The following is a 16,721-nucleotide window of genomic DNA, read 5'->3' on the forward strand; positions in this document are numbered from 1 at the left end:
TAAACCAAGGTTGAACAGAAGTTAAGTTGTTCACACAGATATTAATTTTCTATGTTTTATGGCTTCGCGATCAAGTCGCTAGTGTTTCCTGAAAAGGGTTAATAAAAGGACCTTGTAAAGCTTTTCTGAGAACCGACGCTGAAATTATAGCATGTGTTATCATTGTTGTTTTTGTTAGCCACCCAGTAAATAAGCAGCATGTGTGTTTAGAGGATCTAGAAAAGAAGCAAAACTTGTTGGCTTTCTCTCAGGGTTTGGCTAGAAACACATTGTGACATGCAGGGCACAGGCACATCCTAGAAAGCTCTCCGGGTACCAGAGGTGGCCAATTGGCAGCTCTGGCTTGGTTTGGCACCAAGATCACTTGATCATGCCTGAGAATGTGGCGGAGGTGGCGGAGGTGGCGGAGGTGGCGGGGGGAGGTCTGGCAAAGCCAGCCCTGAGTAAAAAAAAAACTGAGCCTTCCGATGATCCTTCCCAATCTGCAGTGACCAAACCGAAACAACACAGGGGGAAAGCTGCCCTGTGGGGAGGTGGAAAGGGGATCTGGTGGCAGAGCTTGGGGACCGGATGTGATCCCTCCAGATTCTAATGTGTGATGGGAACCCCGTGTTCAACAAATATTTATTAAATGTCCCCGTGCATGGCACTCTGGCTGGTATTAAAGGGGATGGAAAGATGACTGAGGCACTGTCTTCGTCCCCAAGGAACTTGCAGGCTAAGCTCGCTATTCTGCACTTTCTGAGATCTGATATAATAGCGTCTAAGGGGAAAGAGCAATACCAGGTTTGTTAGGCATGTAGTTAGAAAGCTCACATGCACTACAAACAACAAGAACAAAAAAACAACCAACCAGGCAACTCTGTATTTTTACAACTTTTATGTAAAACTATTCTAAAACTAAAAGTTTTTGAAAAACCAACCAACCAAAGAAACAGGAAAAAAAGTACATTTCTTATGCAAACAAAATCCAGAAAACAAATCACAAACCTTCTAAAATTTAGTAAGTACCAAGCCACGTCTTTATCACAAGCTCAACACCTTCTTTTTAAATCAACCGTTTCCCAGCTAAGAAGTCCTACGCTGGCAGCTTCAGGAGCTACATCTTTTCTATAGATAGTCTTCTTTTGGCCTACATGACGATGCTTAAAACGACTGAGCTGCCAAAGGCCTTAACCAACTTTGCCCTGAAAGCAGGTGCTGCGAAAAATTCTTGTGAACAAGTATATTATTTGTGAAGTGAATCAAAGGAACAGGAGTGAAGGACAGGATGAAAACCAGGACAGGAGGGAGCATCAATACAAGAATCTGGCATAGGGCTTCCCTGGTGGCGCAGTGGTTGAGAGTCCACCTGCCGATGCAGGAGACACGGGTTCGTGCCCCGGTCTGGGAAGATCCCACATGCCACGGAGCAGCTGGGCCCGTGAGCCATGGCCGCTGAGCCTGCGTGTCTGGAGCCTGTGCTCTGCAACGGGAGAGGCCACAACAGTGAGAGGCCTGTGTACCGCAAAAAAAAAAAAAAAAAAAAAAAGAATCTGTCATAGAGTTGGTCATTGCTGTGGGTGTTTAGTGACGGTGGAGCTGGAACCTTAGGCTGTGCTTCTCAGGATGAAGGGGAGGGGCATTTATCCTTAGCTTCCTATCCACTGGCTTCTGAACTTATTGGTCAAGGGAGCCCCACCGCTGCCAACGGTGGACTTTCTTACACTCCACTGTCCCCGTCCTTAACGGCATTCAGCACTTTATCATCAGAAAGTTCTGGGGCAGGAGATGAGGCCAGCATGTGTGCAGAGCCTACTTAAACTGCCCCAGGAGTGGCCATTCCAGCAACATTTGGGATTAACATACACACGCTACTATATATAAAATAGATGATCAAAAAGGACCTACGGTATAGCACAGGGAACTCTACTCAATATTTTGTAATAACCTATATGGGAAAAGGATCTGAAAAAGAATGAATATATGTATATGTATAACTGAATCACTTTGCTGTACACCTGAAACTAACAAAGTTGTAAGTCAACTAAACTCCAATAAAATTAAAACAAAGAAGCAACGTGAACCACCAAAAATAAAAAATAAAATCTGAGAATTTTATGAAAATAAAATCCAGATTTCTCACTTTTCTTGAAACGTCGGAGGATCTAACAACACTAGACCTGAATTCCCAAAGGCACCAAATTGCCAGAGCTGAGAGGCACAGTCTGGACATATATAATCCGAATCAAGACAGTGTCCACCGTGACACACGGGTGAAAACCCAGCCTGCTTGGTTTCTTGATATGTTACCTTCCCTGTGAGTGTCAGACTTTCAACCTCACTTGAACTATTCTCAGGCTCAATAAATATTCACATTGAAAAGCAGGTAGGAACCCAGTATTAACATTATCCTTCCTCACTGGCTTCACCTTTCACCATACATGTAACCTGGCTGTCTTTCTTCTGAGGATAGGTTTCAATTTGTCATGACTGCTTTGACACTGAAGATGTTGGATCAATTGACACAATTAATTGATTATGCGCTACATTCCAAGCCAGGTGCTCAAATTAAACCTCACTTTTAATGTTTAACAGAATGTACAACAAGAAGCAGGCGTTCTAGAAGAATCAATCCCTTTGCTTCTTCTGACTCATAACAAATAGGTGGACCCTGGCAACCAGGGACCTATGATAAAACTGATACAGAGTCAAATGGTTGCTCATTACTGGTTTGGTTCGGAAACATGAGGTAATGCGCTCCCGGCTACATGGCATTTATTAACCAAAACCGTCTAAGAATTATGAGGTGCTATTAAAACTGGAATTAGGGGCTTCGGCACGAAAAGTGAGATTCCAAGTCACTATGCTAACCATAAAGCCCTGTAAGCTTGCAATGCTTTTAGTTACCAAAGAAATTGTTACATTCTGTAGTCTGTGTCCTGTTGCACTCAATCCTTTGAGATGTTTCATTTATATAAAAGTACAGTTTTAAAAATACTCATGCCTATATCCAATTCTGCACCCCTCCTCCACTCCCCCACCAGAGGTTCTGATTGAATCGGCTTGGGCATGGGGACTTTTCAAAACACCCCAGAGGAGTCTGATGAGTTGCCAGTGGTCCAGAAGCAGAAATGAAGTGAGGGGGTGGCCCCACTTGCTGTCCCCTCACTGCTCAGCTAGGACAACTCAGCACTTTGCTGGAGCCTCCCTGCTGTTCAAGCTCTGGGTTTGTGAAGCACAAAGTGTTAACTGGGTCATCTCCTGGCTGGGCTTTTGCAACCAATATAAATGGGGGTCAAGAGTGTGAGCTTTAACTGAATTGCCACTGTGAACTAAGGAACATTTGAACCCGAGGTTCCCAGGTGGACGGGGACCTTTTTAAAGCTGATGGGGTCACCTGAATTTGCAGTCATTTTGAGAGGGCTTTTGGGGGGCTATGGACATTTATCCTGCAGTTGACTGGATCTTTTTTTTTTTTTTTTTTGAGGACATTAAAGTAATATTCCTCTCTTCTGTCAATATTCCAGCTACAGCAAATAGATCCATAGAAACAAATTTAATCCACTGGAATGACTCTCTAAATAAATTCAACATTTTGGTTCACAGTGCTGCAAATAAATTGAGCGCTTTAATTCCCCATAGGTGGAGTGGACCTGAACTGTACAAGGAGAGACTGAGAGGCACCTATTATACAGTCAAGGTGGCCATGGAAGAGGGGGAATTGAAAAGGAGGCAGTTCAAACTATTTTTAAAATAAAATGCATCCCACTGGGACAGCAACTGCCCGATGCCTACTATTCAGAAATCAGGGTGAACAAAGGGAAGCTTCACATTTGGTGGTTCTGGCCAAAGAAAAAGATCTGGAAAAGGGAGAAGAATAACAGGTCCAGCCGAGAATATAACAGAGCCCATCTGACTTTTCTGTGTGTGTGTGGGGGTTTTTTTTTTTTTTTTTTTTTTTTTTTTTTCCATTCCCAGAAAGATCTTTCTATCCTGGAGAAAATGTGTTAAAGATAATTCTCATAGTAACTTTGGTAAAATATTCCAAATATTATAAAAGGCCATTGGACATCATTAAATAAGTCTGTGTTGCACTTATTTTTAATATCTTTGCACACACTCAGTATTTGTTCTGATGGCTCCCAGCAGAGATTTATTACTAAAGTAGATCTGACTTGAGGTTGAGTGGAAAGGAAAGCAGGAGGAATACTGAGTAACTTGGTGTTACGATGGAGTTTGGCTGCAATAGAAAAAGAGGTCTTGTGAGATACGTGTGCCAATTAAGGTGCTCAAGAAATGAACGTGAATTCATGTTGGATAGACACCAGCCCCCTCCTCTTCATATGTCCCTAGGGATGCTTCTGGAATTGCCAGGGCTGAAAATTAAATTAAAAACCTAAAACATGACACTGAGAATGTACCGTCTCCTTTGATAATATCAGCATGATGATTCATCAACGGGTGGAGCAGCACCCCTCCTGGACCCAGACTGTAAGGCATCCTGAGACAGACGCAGGCAACTACTCGACCTCTCACAGTGCCATTGTTCTAAAGCTTCCGGTCGGAATTATATCCTGTCACCAATCGCATTGCACCAAAGGCTCCCTACACGTATGACATAGTAGGTCCCTGCAGAGACAGGACTGCAGTATGTAGCACCAGCCTAGAAAAGCCAAGAGTATCACTGGATCGCCAATACTCTGAAAAAGCAAATGGTAGTGAAACTCAATCTATGTGCGTCCCAGTGTGTTGCAGAGAACTCTTGCAGGTTGGCATTTCACAATGTGAGATCTGATACTGTCCTGCTGGACAGAAACACAACCCAGCTTTCTAAGTGGATTCCTTTTCTGAGTCGTGGAGCTTTAAATTCTTCTCATTAGAACAGGAAACAAGCCACTGATAAAAATAAATTCTCTTGTTGCAGCCTCCACCAGTCAGAACAGAAAGCTGCAAAGCACTTTGTTTATCTCCTATTCACAGGAGTCCTAGCATCCACATGCTGGGGAGGCTGAGTCACTCATAGAGAGCTAATGACAACCTAACAGTGAGGAAGGGCCGGCAGGATTCCGAGGGCTGAGCTCTCTCTGCAGAGGTGATCCGGAGGTTAAGCCTTGTGGGACAAAAGGATCTGGAATAGGCAGGTAGATACCCTACAAGGAAGGAGTGGACACAGGGAAGTCCATGCTCTTTGGCAATGGCAACAGCCTTGAGGGCCCTGGCATGTAACATAAGTGGCTGAAGAGGAGGACGGGTGCTAAGATAAAAAGCAGTGATGGGGCCCCTGTAGCAAACGGGAACGTGAATGGATTGGCTATGCGCACGCCATTCTAAACGTCTAAAGCAACCTGTGGGCCACCTAGGGGCCAAGCACGGCCTGTGCACCTTGACTTCGTGACCTCTGATTCAGGGGACGAAAAGGAAGCCAACTCTTGGTAGTGCAGTGGGAAATAAAACAGGTGCTGTTTTATTTATTTTTACCTGGAATGAATGCTAAGTCCAATTTAGACTAAGTAGAGTATCTAAAGGAAAGTAAGTTTTTTTCTACTCTCTCTGCAGGATCTTTGGCCTCTTCCTGTCCATTGATTACCTGTGTTCTCACAGGAACCCCTTTATCTATGCTCCTTGTATATTTTTTCCTGGCTGATCACACCAAGTCCCATAAAATTATTAGCTGTCAACTCCTAAATCTCTATCCAGCTCAAGCATCTCAGCAGAATTTCAGAGCTGTACATTTAACTGCCTGTTAGACATCTACACGTGCATGGCCTAAGGGCACTTCAAACTCAAAAGGTCCACAGTTACACATCCTATCTTAACCCACAAACCAGCCCCTCCTCTGTTTCAAGCCCCGGTGATGAGCAGGAACATTTAGTCAGTTGCCATAACCAGAAACTTCAGCAATGTCCTTGACTCTTCTTCCCTCCCTCACCTTGCTTGCCCCCTCAGGTGCCAGAAAAGTATAGATTTCATATTCTCAGCATCCTCTGCTTTGCTAGTCAAGTTACCAACTGGCAGGAATAAAATACCCACTCAGGCACACACACACATCTGGTATGAGTTCCTGATTTATTTAGCCAATAAGAGAAAATGAGCAATGTACTGTGGTCACACAGGGCAGTAGATGAAACATAATCCTTTTCCTATATTTTCCTTGCCCTGGATCCATATGAGGTACTCTGTTGCTGGTGCTACTCTTTGCATAGGCAGGCCTAATAAGAGCGAGAAAAACATCCAAATTCTTATAATACCACGTTTCTATACTCTGGCTTGTGTTGCTATTCCAGGGGAACTTGAACTAACAATCTTAGGCGTTTCCATTTAAGAGATTATTTACAAGCAGTGACCTTCTCCGGCTCTTTAAGTAATCTTGGCATCAGGAAGGTAGTATTCTCTCTGCAGGAGAAGAGAACAGTCAGTGCCCAGGAGATCCAGAACATTATGCCTGGCTCCACTTTAATAGGGTCCTAAAAAGTCAACAGTCTTTGTTCCCCAACAATATTTCTCAAGTCATCTCTACTATCCCAGTTCAGGCTACTAGGCTCCCTTGCCTAGATAAAACACAGCCTCCTACCCCACTTCACTGACCATCTTGTCTCCCTGTAACATACTCCATCAACTGAAGCAAGCATCGTTTCTCTGAAATGCCTTCAGGAGCCAGTTTCTCTCTCCCACTCCATCTCATCTGTCCCCACACCACATTCAGCTAACCTGAACTTCTTTTAGATCCTTGGAACAACTCATCTTTGTCCCATCCAGATCTTTGCATATGTTCTGTCTTTTGCCTGAATGCTCTTTCTTGCCTCTTTGATCACCCACCTCTTCCTCATCCTTCAAGGGTATGAAAGGATGTCACAATTTCTGAGACCCCTGATGCACAATTCTGGGTTAGATACCTCTCCAAAGCCATCCAGTATTTTCCCTTTTGCGCTGTTTACCAGCCCATATCTAGTTCTAGGTCTATTATTTCTTTCCTCTTTAGGATTGCTGAGTTTTGTGAGGTTAGTGACCATGTTTGCCTTATTCACTGTTGTGTCCCATAACTTAACACGATTGCCTCACGGGCACCCCTTAAAAATAAGGCAGTGCTTCAGATGTAGAGAACAAACGTATGGACACCAAGGGGGGAAAGCGGCGGGGTGGGGGGTGGTGGGATGAATCGGGCAATTGGGATTGACATGTATACACTGATGTGTATAAAACGGATGACTAATAAGAACCTGCTGTATTAAAAAAAATAGAATAAAATTTAAAAATTCAAAAAAGCTTAATAAAAAAATAATAAGGCAGTGCTTTAGAAACTCAAAGACTATCCATGATACAAAAAGGCATGCCAGGGGAAAGACTGTTGGAAAAAGGCAATTTAAATGGTCAAGCAGTGGGACAATAGTGAAATGATGGAAGCTTCCCATGGGATGAGAAACTTGGAAATAAAATAAATTAAGAAAGATAATGGTCATGATGTAGTGAACATCGATATAAAGAAGCCAGGGAAAAAGAAGACAGAGTCTTAGAAGATTCTACCTTAAAGGCAGGAGTTATGATACCATTTCCCAAAACAGGGAAAAAATGAAAACAGATTTTGAGCAAAAGAAAATTAAGTTTTCTACTGGATTTTCTATGAAAAATATTCCAAGGGCAGTTGGGAAAGCAGACATGGAGCTTGGAAAGACCGTACTTGTTTCAGACTTGAGTGCCACTAGTATTGGAGGCATGTATTATCAGGCCGGTCGATATTCTTTACCTATGTCTGATATCAGAACATTTATTTTTATATCCTATATGGCATTTATTCCATCAGGCTTAGAAAGTACTCACTATAAGCTACCGCTAGGTATAGCCTAAGCCCAAGACGTGGCCAACTGAAGTTAGAACAACAGAGGAACGAGCATGTGTCCCATGCTAGGCCCATCTGAATCTTCCTTAGGAATGTTCTGTTGATGATTGCAGAAGATTGTTTCCAATGATGCTACCCAGGGAAGAGATATGAGAGTGGGGTTATCAACAGACAACTTCCAACAGATCTCTCTCCAAAGTAAAGCCAAGTAAAGAGAATGAGAAAAAAGACTTAAGTGTGAGGCCAGATGTATTGCTAGATTCTCCAATGACATAAGACAAAGAATCAGATTTTTTCAGAAGCTAATTTCAGTTGAGATATTATCCTACTTTTACTTGTAACTCAAAGAGTCTTGAAAAACAGAAGCAGTGAACGTTCACATTGTACAAACAAAACTGTTCTAAAGGAAGTGCCATGGAGAAGAAAGAGGGAAGGTCTCAGGTGAAATGGAGAATTATCACGGAAAAAGAACAGAAAAAGGAAGACAATTCAAAGAAAGTTAGATCCAAAGTTGAATGCAAAGTTGACAGTAGATAATTACTGAAAGAATAACAACTGGGAAACATGAAGACTGTAATCCTAGAAGGGCAGTGAATACAACAAAGAAAATCCAGATAAGCTCAACTCTCCAAGTGAAAAGGACTCCCAATTATTACATGTAGAGTGATAAGAATGAATTAATTTTCATCCAGAGTTTACATGCATAATATCTTCTTGTAATTTAAACCCATTCCTAAGATTTACATGTCATTTATATGCTGTAAAACAAACATCTTTTAAAAAATTGTATCCAGTGACACTACCTTAGAGCATTTTTCCAATCTTTTATTTTTTTACTTGTAAAATTGTCGGACTAGCAACTCTTACAGTGTGTTGGCATTAGCTGACAGTTGCTACATGGTATTTTCCATTCCTCTCTAAAAATAGGGAAATAATCTGTGAGTTACGTTCATCTTTGGGAGCAAAAGGTATGGTGCGTAGGGAGTCAAACACACGCTATCAACAACTGGAAGAAAAATTCTGGCTTTGAAGATGTCAGAAGTTTTGCAAGTCACGGGAAACAAATCGAAGGTGTGGGCGTGGGAAGAAGGGAGATTTCTGTGACACACAATATTGTAAGGGTTGGAGGGAAGATGATCACCTCTTGCTGACAACAGTATTAAAATAGTAGTAATCATAACTGCTAGCATGTAATCAGCACTTTATTAAAAGAAAGACAACATCCATAGCATAAATGCATAATCGTAAGAAAGGATCCCAATAATCATATTGGTGGAAACATTTACAAGAACAGAAAATAAGACTTAGTCTAGTCTGTGTTCTAGAATGTGATCAAGGTCATACTGATCAAACACAGCAATACTGGGATATAGACAACGTTTAACTCTGGGTCTGCATTGTTAACTGCTCTCCCATATGCCTTTCAGATGAAGCAACAAGCATTCAAGTTAGCCAGCAAGAAGATAACAGATCATCTTACATTGAAATGTTGTAGAGCCCTTCTTTATCTAAAGGTTTTTTTTTCTTTAAGCAACAACACAACCAAAGACTAAGAAGTAAGACACTATTCTCATTTGAGGTATGGAAGAAGTCTAGGGGTACAAGAATAGATGGAAAGCAATCTTCTCAAGGTGCTGGTCAGCCTTCCAAATACTGACCAACCAAACTCCTGACCTTCCCTAAAACGTAATGGTTTATCGTGGCAGATAAATTAAAAGGCTGGGGTTTTCAAAATAGAACCTAACTGTTGCTTTGGGTACAGTGGAAAAATAACGATTTTAACACAATGGTATAAACAGAAATGTTCACAGGTTTCCAATGTACTTCAACAACTGTAACATACATTGATTGAATCGATACAGGTAACACTTGAGTTTACTGGTAGCTCATGAGTTTTCAGCTCATTAGCACGTGTTTAATTTATGCTATGCCAAATTACACAGAGGAAAAACGTATTGCCCCAATTATTTTAAAGATCACGAGAGTGATGAAATGCCAAAATCAAACCTAGCCTCAAATGTGTACGTGTGTGTGTTGATGTATTTTTAAAGGGTATCAAGGGGTTAGTGAAAGTTGTTTCTGTGCTAGATCTGATGGAGAGAAGAGATGCAAGCATCCTTTCAAAAATCCAGTCTTCCTCCAGTTCTTTCTTCAACCTTGACCCAAACAGACAGCCTGAGATACAGAGACAGAATTCAATCTTGGCCCCCTCTCAAGAGACTTGCACTGCTAACTGGAAAGGTCTGTTTGAGGGGTGAGCAGCCTGGTGGAACTCTCTGGCCCACTGAGGCTTGGCTATAGCCCAAAACCAGTCCGTTCTGCTTACCTAAGCAATAGCATTTACAGAGTGACCCCTTTCTTGGTTAGTGTTCCGGGATGAGAGGTGGTGCAAAAAGCAATGACCTAGGGGAGGGAAGAGAATCAGTGCTCACAGCCTGGCACACATACTGACACTGGGAACTTTCTCCTACAGGGGTGGGTGGTGGAGAAGCATTGTAGAAAGGTAGGCTTCCGGGGAGCTTGGGATAGTTGCGCACATGGAGAGGAATGGGCGAGAACAGGAATCTAGATCAGCATTGAGGCTGGTGGTGCTCATTCTATGTTTCATCAACGTTAGGGATTATACTTCCTATATTGAGAAAGGCTTATAGGTGTTGATACCTAAAAGGTTTCTACACTGAATTTCATAGCCTTTGACTGAAGCTGAATGGCTTGTTTTCATTGGTTTACTTATTTATTTGAGAAGTGCTCAAACATAATGGTTTAAAACACAGCTCTTGTATCCAGCTCCCTGGATGTGAAAGCTGTCTCCAGTTCTTCCTATGTTTGTGACCTTGGGTGACGTATTTAATCTCCCCATGCCTAGGTTTCCTAATCCATAAAAAAGGGATTAATAATAGTACCTACCATACAACACTGCTCTGAACGTTAACTGAATTACTACAAGTAAAATGCTTAGACAGGCACCTGCCATGAAGAAAGTCTCCATAATTGTTAGCCATTATTCTTTTGTTATTATGATTGTTGTTGTTTAATATATCTGAAGACTGTATAGTAATCCTGGTGAAGCACAGCATTAGACCAGAGTCACATGTACATAAACATGCAAATGCAGAGTTCAAACCTAACTTTAGGCTCCTAAGCCACGGGAGGATGTCTTGTATATCACACTGTTCTACACCCTAACTTCAGGGTCCAAAAGAACAAGCTGATACAACCTGCCTGGGAACTTGGCTGACCTACATTATTCAAAATGGCATCTATTTCACAGATTAGGCTGGGACTGGGTCTGCCCAGGGATCAGACCACTGGTCACTTTTGTCAGGTGCATTAACTTTCAGACCACTAGGATGCTATTTAGTGCAGGATTAGTCATTTACTAATTACTAATGACTCCAACGGCCATAGACCTAAGGTCAATAATTTTCTCCCTTCACACCAGGAGGATCCAACATAAAGAGGCCAGACAGGTAATTTGCATTGTCTCTTTGTAGGAGAAGAGACCCACAACAGAAGGAGGCAGAGGAGGATTCTGTGTTGAAAGCGAGCAAAGAAGTTTTACTTTGACAGGAGTTTCCATAAGCTTCTCAGGGGAACATGTGGCTCATCTCTCCTGCTGGGACCTGGCAGGTTCTCACATTTGATACTTGCTGCCAGCCAGTTGGGGAAACAGGACAAGGTCTGACCCTAGCCCCAAATCACTTCTGCTAGCTGGCAAGTCTTTTCCCCCTCTGAGCATCTGGAGAGTCATCCAACTGCATTTGCCAAACTTGCTTGTATGTGAGAAGCGCGTTTATTTTATGATCAGTGTCTTGGGTTTTAAATAAGAATACCGTAGGAGACGATCCCGCTCTGATCCTTGCTAATGTACCCCTAGGCTAATAAGTGCCGAGGTGATCCTCCTCTTTGATTTCATGAATAAGAAAATAAAATGGGAAATGCATGACATTTTTAAAAAGTATTGTTATTACTGAGTGTAAAATTTGTTTTAACCCTATCTGGAGTGGCTAGGTTTCACTTTAAAAGTGCTGCTTGCCAGATTGCATCTCCTATTCCTCCTCTCCTTAAATATGTGCTTATTTACTTCCTGCAGAGTTCAATTTTAGAACCCATCAAAGTAGATCCACTCAGACTGACTACATTTTCATGCATAAATTCATGGATGTCTTCAGAAGGAATTGCACTTGCATATGCAAATACTTCCAATGCCTTTTCATTTCTACTTTTGGCCTGCACAGTTTTTAATTCATGCAAACACATTACACAAACAAATATGGGCTCAATAACAACACAAGGAATGTGTGAATTGTTAATTGCAAAGATAGCAGTTGGATATGGCCAAGCGACTTCCATTATTATCAATGGAGAGGAACAAGATTAAACAGGAAGAATAAAGGTATATATGAAAATAAAATCCCAAGCACTTGGTTTCATTTTATGTAAATATTAATAAGGGAAAAGGTGACAGGCAAATCCACATTTCAACAATAATCTGGGATCTACAGCTCAGTGCACAATGATCCAGAAGCCAGGATGGACCTTTAATGAGACTTAGGAAGGAGGGGCCACATTTCACCCCAGAATCACGAGAAACAAAAATGTATGCAGTAGTATCATAAATAAAACCAAAAATACAGCAGAAAATGAAAGGCTTTCAACCGTGTTGAACGTACATCACCTTTCAAAATATTTGAGTCTTGTATTAGAGATGCTCTTGGAAATAACAGGTAGGTGTCCTCATTTTTCATAGTGGATATTTAAGCCCTCCCTTAATTAAGCTGTGATTCCTCATATATAAATATATATATATATTTTTTTTCTCCAATTCCCACTACATGCACTTTGGGGTCAGGTGAGAATTTAACAAAGTAAAACACTTGTTGACGGTACTCACAGATCAAACACATCTGATACAGAACAATTTTCAAGGAACCCTCCCCCTGTTTGCAAAGTGTTTCATTTACATGAAGGCAACTCAGAAAATAAGAGTGAAGATTAAACAGAAAGTGTATTCTGCAAGGGTCTACAATGGCAGTGGAAAAACAATTTTAACTGCTTCTCCACTGATTTTGTTGAATATTCTACTAAATATAAAAGCTGAACCTAGGCTAAACAAGGGGAATTTGAGAACGTGTTACTTTTAGAACAACCACTGGATTATAGGATATATACATATATATTACATATAAGTAGTGTTTCCTAAGAAATAAAAGAAAAGTAAAGTAACTTAAGGAAGCTAAGAAACCAGGAATGGAATTCCAAGCTGCTATAGACTAAATGTTTGTGACCCTCCAAAATTTTTTACATGAAACGAAAACGACAGTGGCATTTGGAGGTGAGACTTTTGGGAGGTAAATAAGTTACCAGGGTGGAGCCCTCATGAATGGGTTCAGTGCCCTTATAAAAGAGGCCCCAGAGAGCTCTCTTGCCCTCTTCAGCTATATGAGGATACAGGGAAAGATGGCTGTCTGTGGGCCAGGGAAAGACCTCTCAGCAGATCCCAAATCTGCCAGTGCCTTGAACTTGGACCTCCCTGCTTCCAGAACTGTGCAAAATAAATTTCTGTTGTTTATAAGCCACTGGTTCACGGTATTTTATTACAGCAGCCTGAAAGAACTAAGACGCAAGCTAAGGTATCTCATGAGGAATTAAGTTAGTCGCAACATTTACTGACAGGGACATAGAACAAGAACTACAGAATCGGTGTTATAAACACATGGTGCGGTAACCAAGCAGGCAGGGCATTGACCCTTGGCACTGGCAGAGAGACCCTTCCTGGTGCATTCACTGTATTTTTGTGCATACGCTTGTAATTCTGCTAAGCCTTTATGTAAATCACATACACGGCAAGGCTGGTACACAAAGCACAACACGTGGAGCCCGCGAGTCAACTCAGACACACTGCTTCTCAGGACTGTTTGTGCTTGAGTCTACCTGTCCATACATTTATAGCAACTCATGACAGGTGATAACAAAATTCTCCACGGACAGTGACTATGAAGAGAATGCCAACTGTTAGTGCTTGGAGCGAAAACATTCTCCTCCCCAAAGAAATCAAAATACTATATGAAAATTAAGTTTGTGTGAAAGTACAGGGGAATTATATCAGTGGAACTGAAATTGGAATTCACCCGTGCTCCAAAACAAACAACAAAATGTGTAACTCAGAATGAACATCACATGTTTTTTGGGGGGGAAAGAGAGAAATTAAGCATTATTATACCGGGGGGGGGGTTCAAATATGTTTTTATCATTATAGCATTTGTTCAAAGAGAATATAACCAAGAAGCCCAAAGTGAGAAGCAGGAGATATTTGAACTCTGGGAGGCTTGTGTGCCGGTTTCAAGGAAAATAGTTTAAAAATCACAGATAATTCCATGTTCCTCAAGATCAGAATCCGTGATGGTTTCAGGAATACCCCTCATGGGGTCAAGGGTCTGCTGCCTGTCACATCTGTCAAAACCTACCCTGGTAGGTCTCCAAAAGCAACTACCAAATTGTCAAAGAATTGAGTGTCTAGAACAAAAGAGGCCCTTGTATAATCCCCACAGGAGTTTGATATGGGTTAATGAGAAGATTGTTCTCTTCAACTAAACTTTAATGGGGAGTTGATGCCGGCTTGCTTTGCTCCCCATTTCCACCAACCTCTGTCATCGACGTGCAACAGTGCAAGCGTGTAAGACAGCTCGACCATCAGTGTGGTCAGCTCTACATACCTTGTCTTGGGAACTCATCTGACTCCCGGTGAACGAGGTCTGTGACTCGATTTCCATAGTGCATCCTGCTATCGTGGTCATAGGCCTTCAGAGTCTCGCTGGAGCTGTAGGACTTCTGTGTGGGCACGCGACAGTCTTCGCTGTCTAGGGAAGAACTCGTGTAGCGACACTCTTTGCCACACCGCCCCCTGGTCAGAGAGCGGTGCCGCCGATCCTTGACATCCATTATCCAGGTCCGGCAGAAGGCCGATGCTTTGCGAAAAGTCAGGCCTGAGTTTGGGCACTTGTCACTTGGCCACCTAAAAACATCACAGGAGAAAAACCCAGATTGTGATCCTAAGAAATGCTGCTCTCAGTTCTGACTCATGCTCTAACTCAGATAAAAACACAAGAAGGCAAATTTGGTCAGCGCTGCATCATTTCTTCTGCAAATGCTTAATGTATACTTAAACAATCAGCCTTAATAGAAGAACTCGACACAGTAAATTAATTCTCTTGCTGTTTAATTGAATAGATTTGGGGAAAAAAGTAAAAGCAAAATAACTCATCTTTTGATTTTCTATATGTGCGAAGATGGCATGATAAGTCTGTCACTCTGATGCAAGATCTTACTACAAAGTGGTTCAAAGCAAATCTGATTTTATCCCGCTTTAATTACACTCTGTTTTTGCTATCGAAGGACTGGGGAAAAACAAATACCAAAATTAAATAAATAAAAATAAAAGAAAGGCATATGAGGCATAAATATACGCTGGTGATGCTTTGTAATGGTACCAGGTCACATTCGACTAACATAAAATTTGCCTGGCTGCATCTGGAGGATAATAATATAAGGCATTCTTGACATGCAATCTTCCTCTGATTTCTTTAATGAGCCTTCAGGAAACTCCTCATCCGTTTTCTCTTCTTTGCAAATCTGTATCTTGGACACACCTGGTCTCTTCTTTCCCCTAGTCACCTACCTACAGGACATCATCTTGCTCACAGAGGTCTAACTGGCACAACCCCGTGACCATCAACGTAAGCCTACCCATACTGTCCTTTTCATGGCTGGGATATCCACTGTGGAAGAGAAAAACAGGGAAGAACACTGAACACAGTAGGTAAGCTGATGGAAAGAAGCCTTTCCAACATATGATCTGGCAACCAGGGAGCCCCACAGCCTGCTGCGTAACACCCCGGGCCTGGAAATGTACACAAACATCATTCGGAAAACACTAGACTTCTGCCTAGCAAATAAGACCAAAACACTTAGATGCCACTAAGTTCCAAATGATAGGCTCTTATTGATTTCACTGGCCATGCAAAATAGCCTGGACCATAGGGAAGGGCCTGGACAGAAGAGGAAAATACAAATTTTCATTAGAATGGCAAATACAACCCTGGGCCAGTGTAATGATTTTTCTCCAGGCTACCGTTGCTCACTGCCTCCTCAATATGTCAGGAAATACTTGGGGCGCAGAGCTGTGGTTTGGAACCCCTCTGTTCTTCTTTGGTTATTTACCACGCTGTCGTGGGATGCCTATGTACACCAAAGGACTAGCCTGGATGCACAGCAATGTGGATGGCGTCTGCCCCAAGACAGTGGAAGCCAAGTTATCCCTTCCTCGTCCTTTCATACCAAGAGGTCCTTCTGGATCTCCTGAACCCTCCCTAATATAGAGTATCAAACTGCCTGTAATTGTGAACACCTTTGTTTGACAATTGGCAATGAAGAAGAGGGTATACCTGTTGTAAACAACAAGCACAGTTGTGCTGTTGCCACAGTCACTTATAAAAAGTTTAATTCTCAGTTTCTTGGAGACTACAGTTCCTGACTTAGGAATCTGAGAAGCATCTTTGAGAGTCACCAGTCAAGACCCCAGAGGACACAGTCAATGTCAGCGTGGAAGTTTTTGCTGCTGCAGAGTGAATTCAAGTGTCTTAACGTTAATGCAGTTTCTAGATGTCCAAAAACCTCTCCCTTAATTCCCAATGTGTGATCTCAACATTTTAGAATCCATATTACAGGCTGGTTAAGAGCATGGCTACTGGAATCTTGCTGGATGCCAATCCCATCATGGCCACTGAGAAGCCAGAGCCCTTGTAAAATTACTCCTGGCCTTCAAACTCCGTTTCTCAAACAGTGAAAGTGGCAAATAATAGTATTTATTGCATAGAGTGTTTATAAAAATTAAAATAGATACTGT

General features: G+C 41.9%; 1 protein-coding gene across 2 annotated transcripts in view; it reads right to left on the minus strand.

Moving 5' to 3' along the window:
* The window catches only part of TENM2 (teneurin transmembrane protein 2), a 1,009,203-nt gene extending 994,445 nt beyond the window's left edge, over nt 1-14,758 (minus strand). For both annotated transcript variants that reach the window (XM_060094960.1, XM_060094959.1), the window contains exon 1: nt 14,533-14,758. In XM_060094960.1, coding sequence (XP_059950943.1) covers nt 14,533-14,758 — 226 coding nt within the window. The remainder of the gene's footprint in view (nt 1-14,532) is intronic.
* Nucleotides 14,759-16,721: the final 1,963 nt, after the last annotated feature.

This window comes from Mesoplodon densirostris, chromosome 3 (assembly GCF_025265405.1).
Source record: "Mesoplodon densirostris isolate mMesDen1 chromosome 3, mMesDen1 primary haplotype, whole genome shotgun sequence".
Taxonomy (NCBI): Eukaryota; Metazoa; Chordata; class Mammalia; order Artiodactyla; family Ziphiidae; genus Mesoplodon; species Mesoplodon densirostris.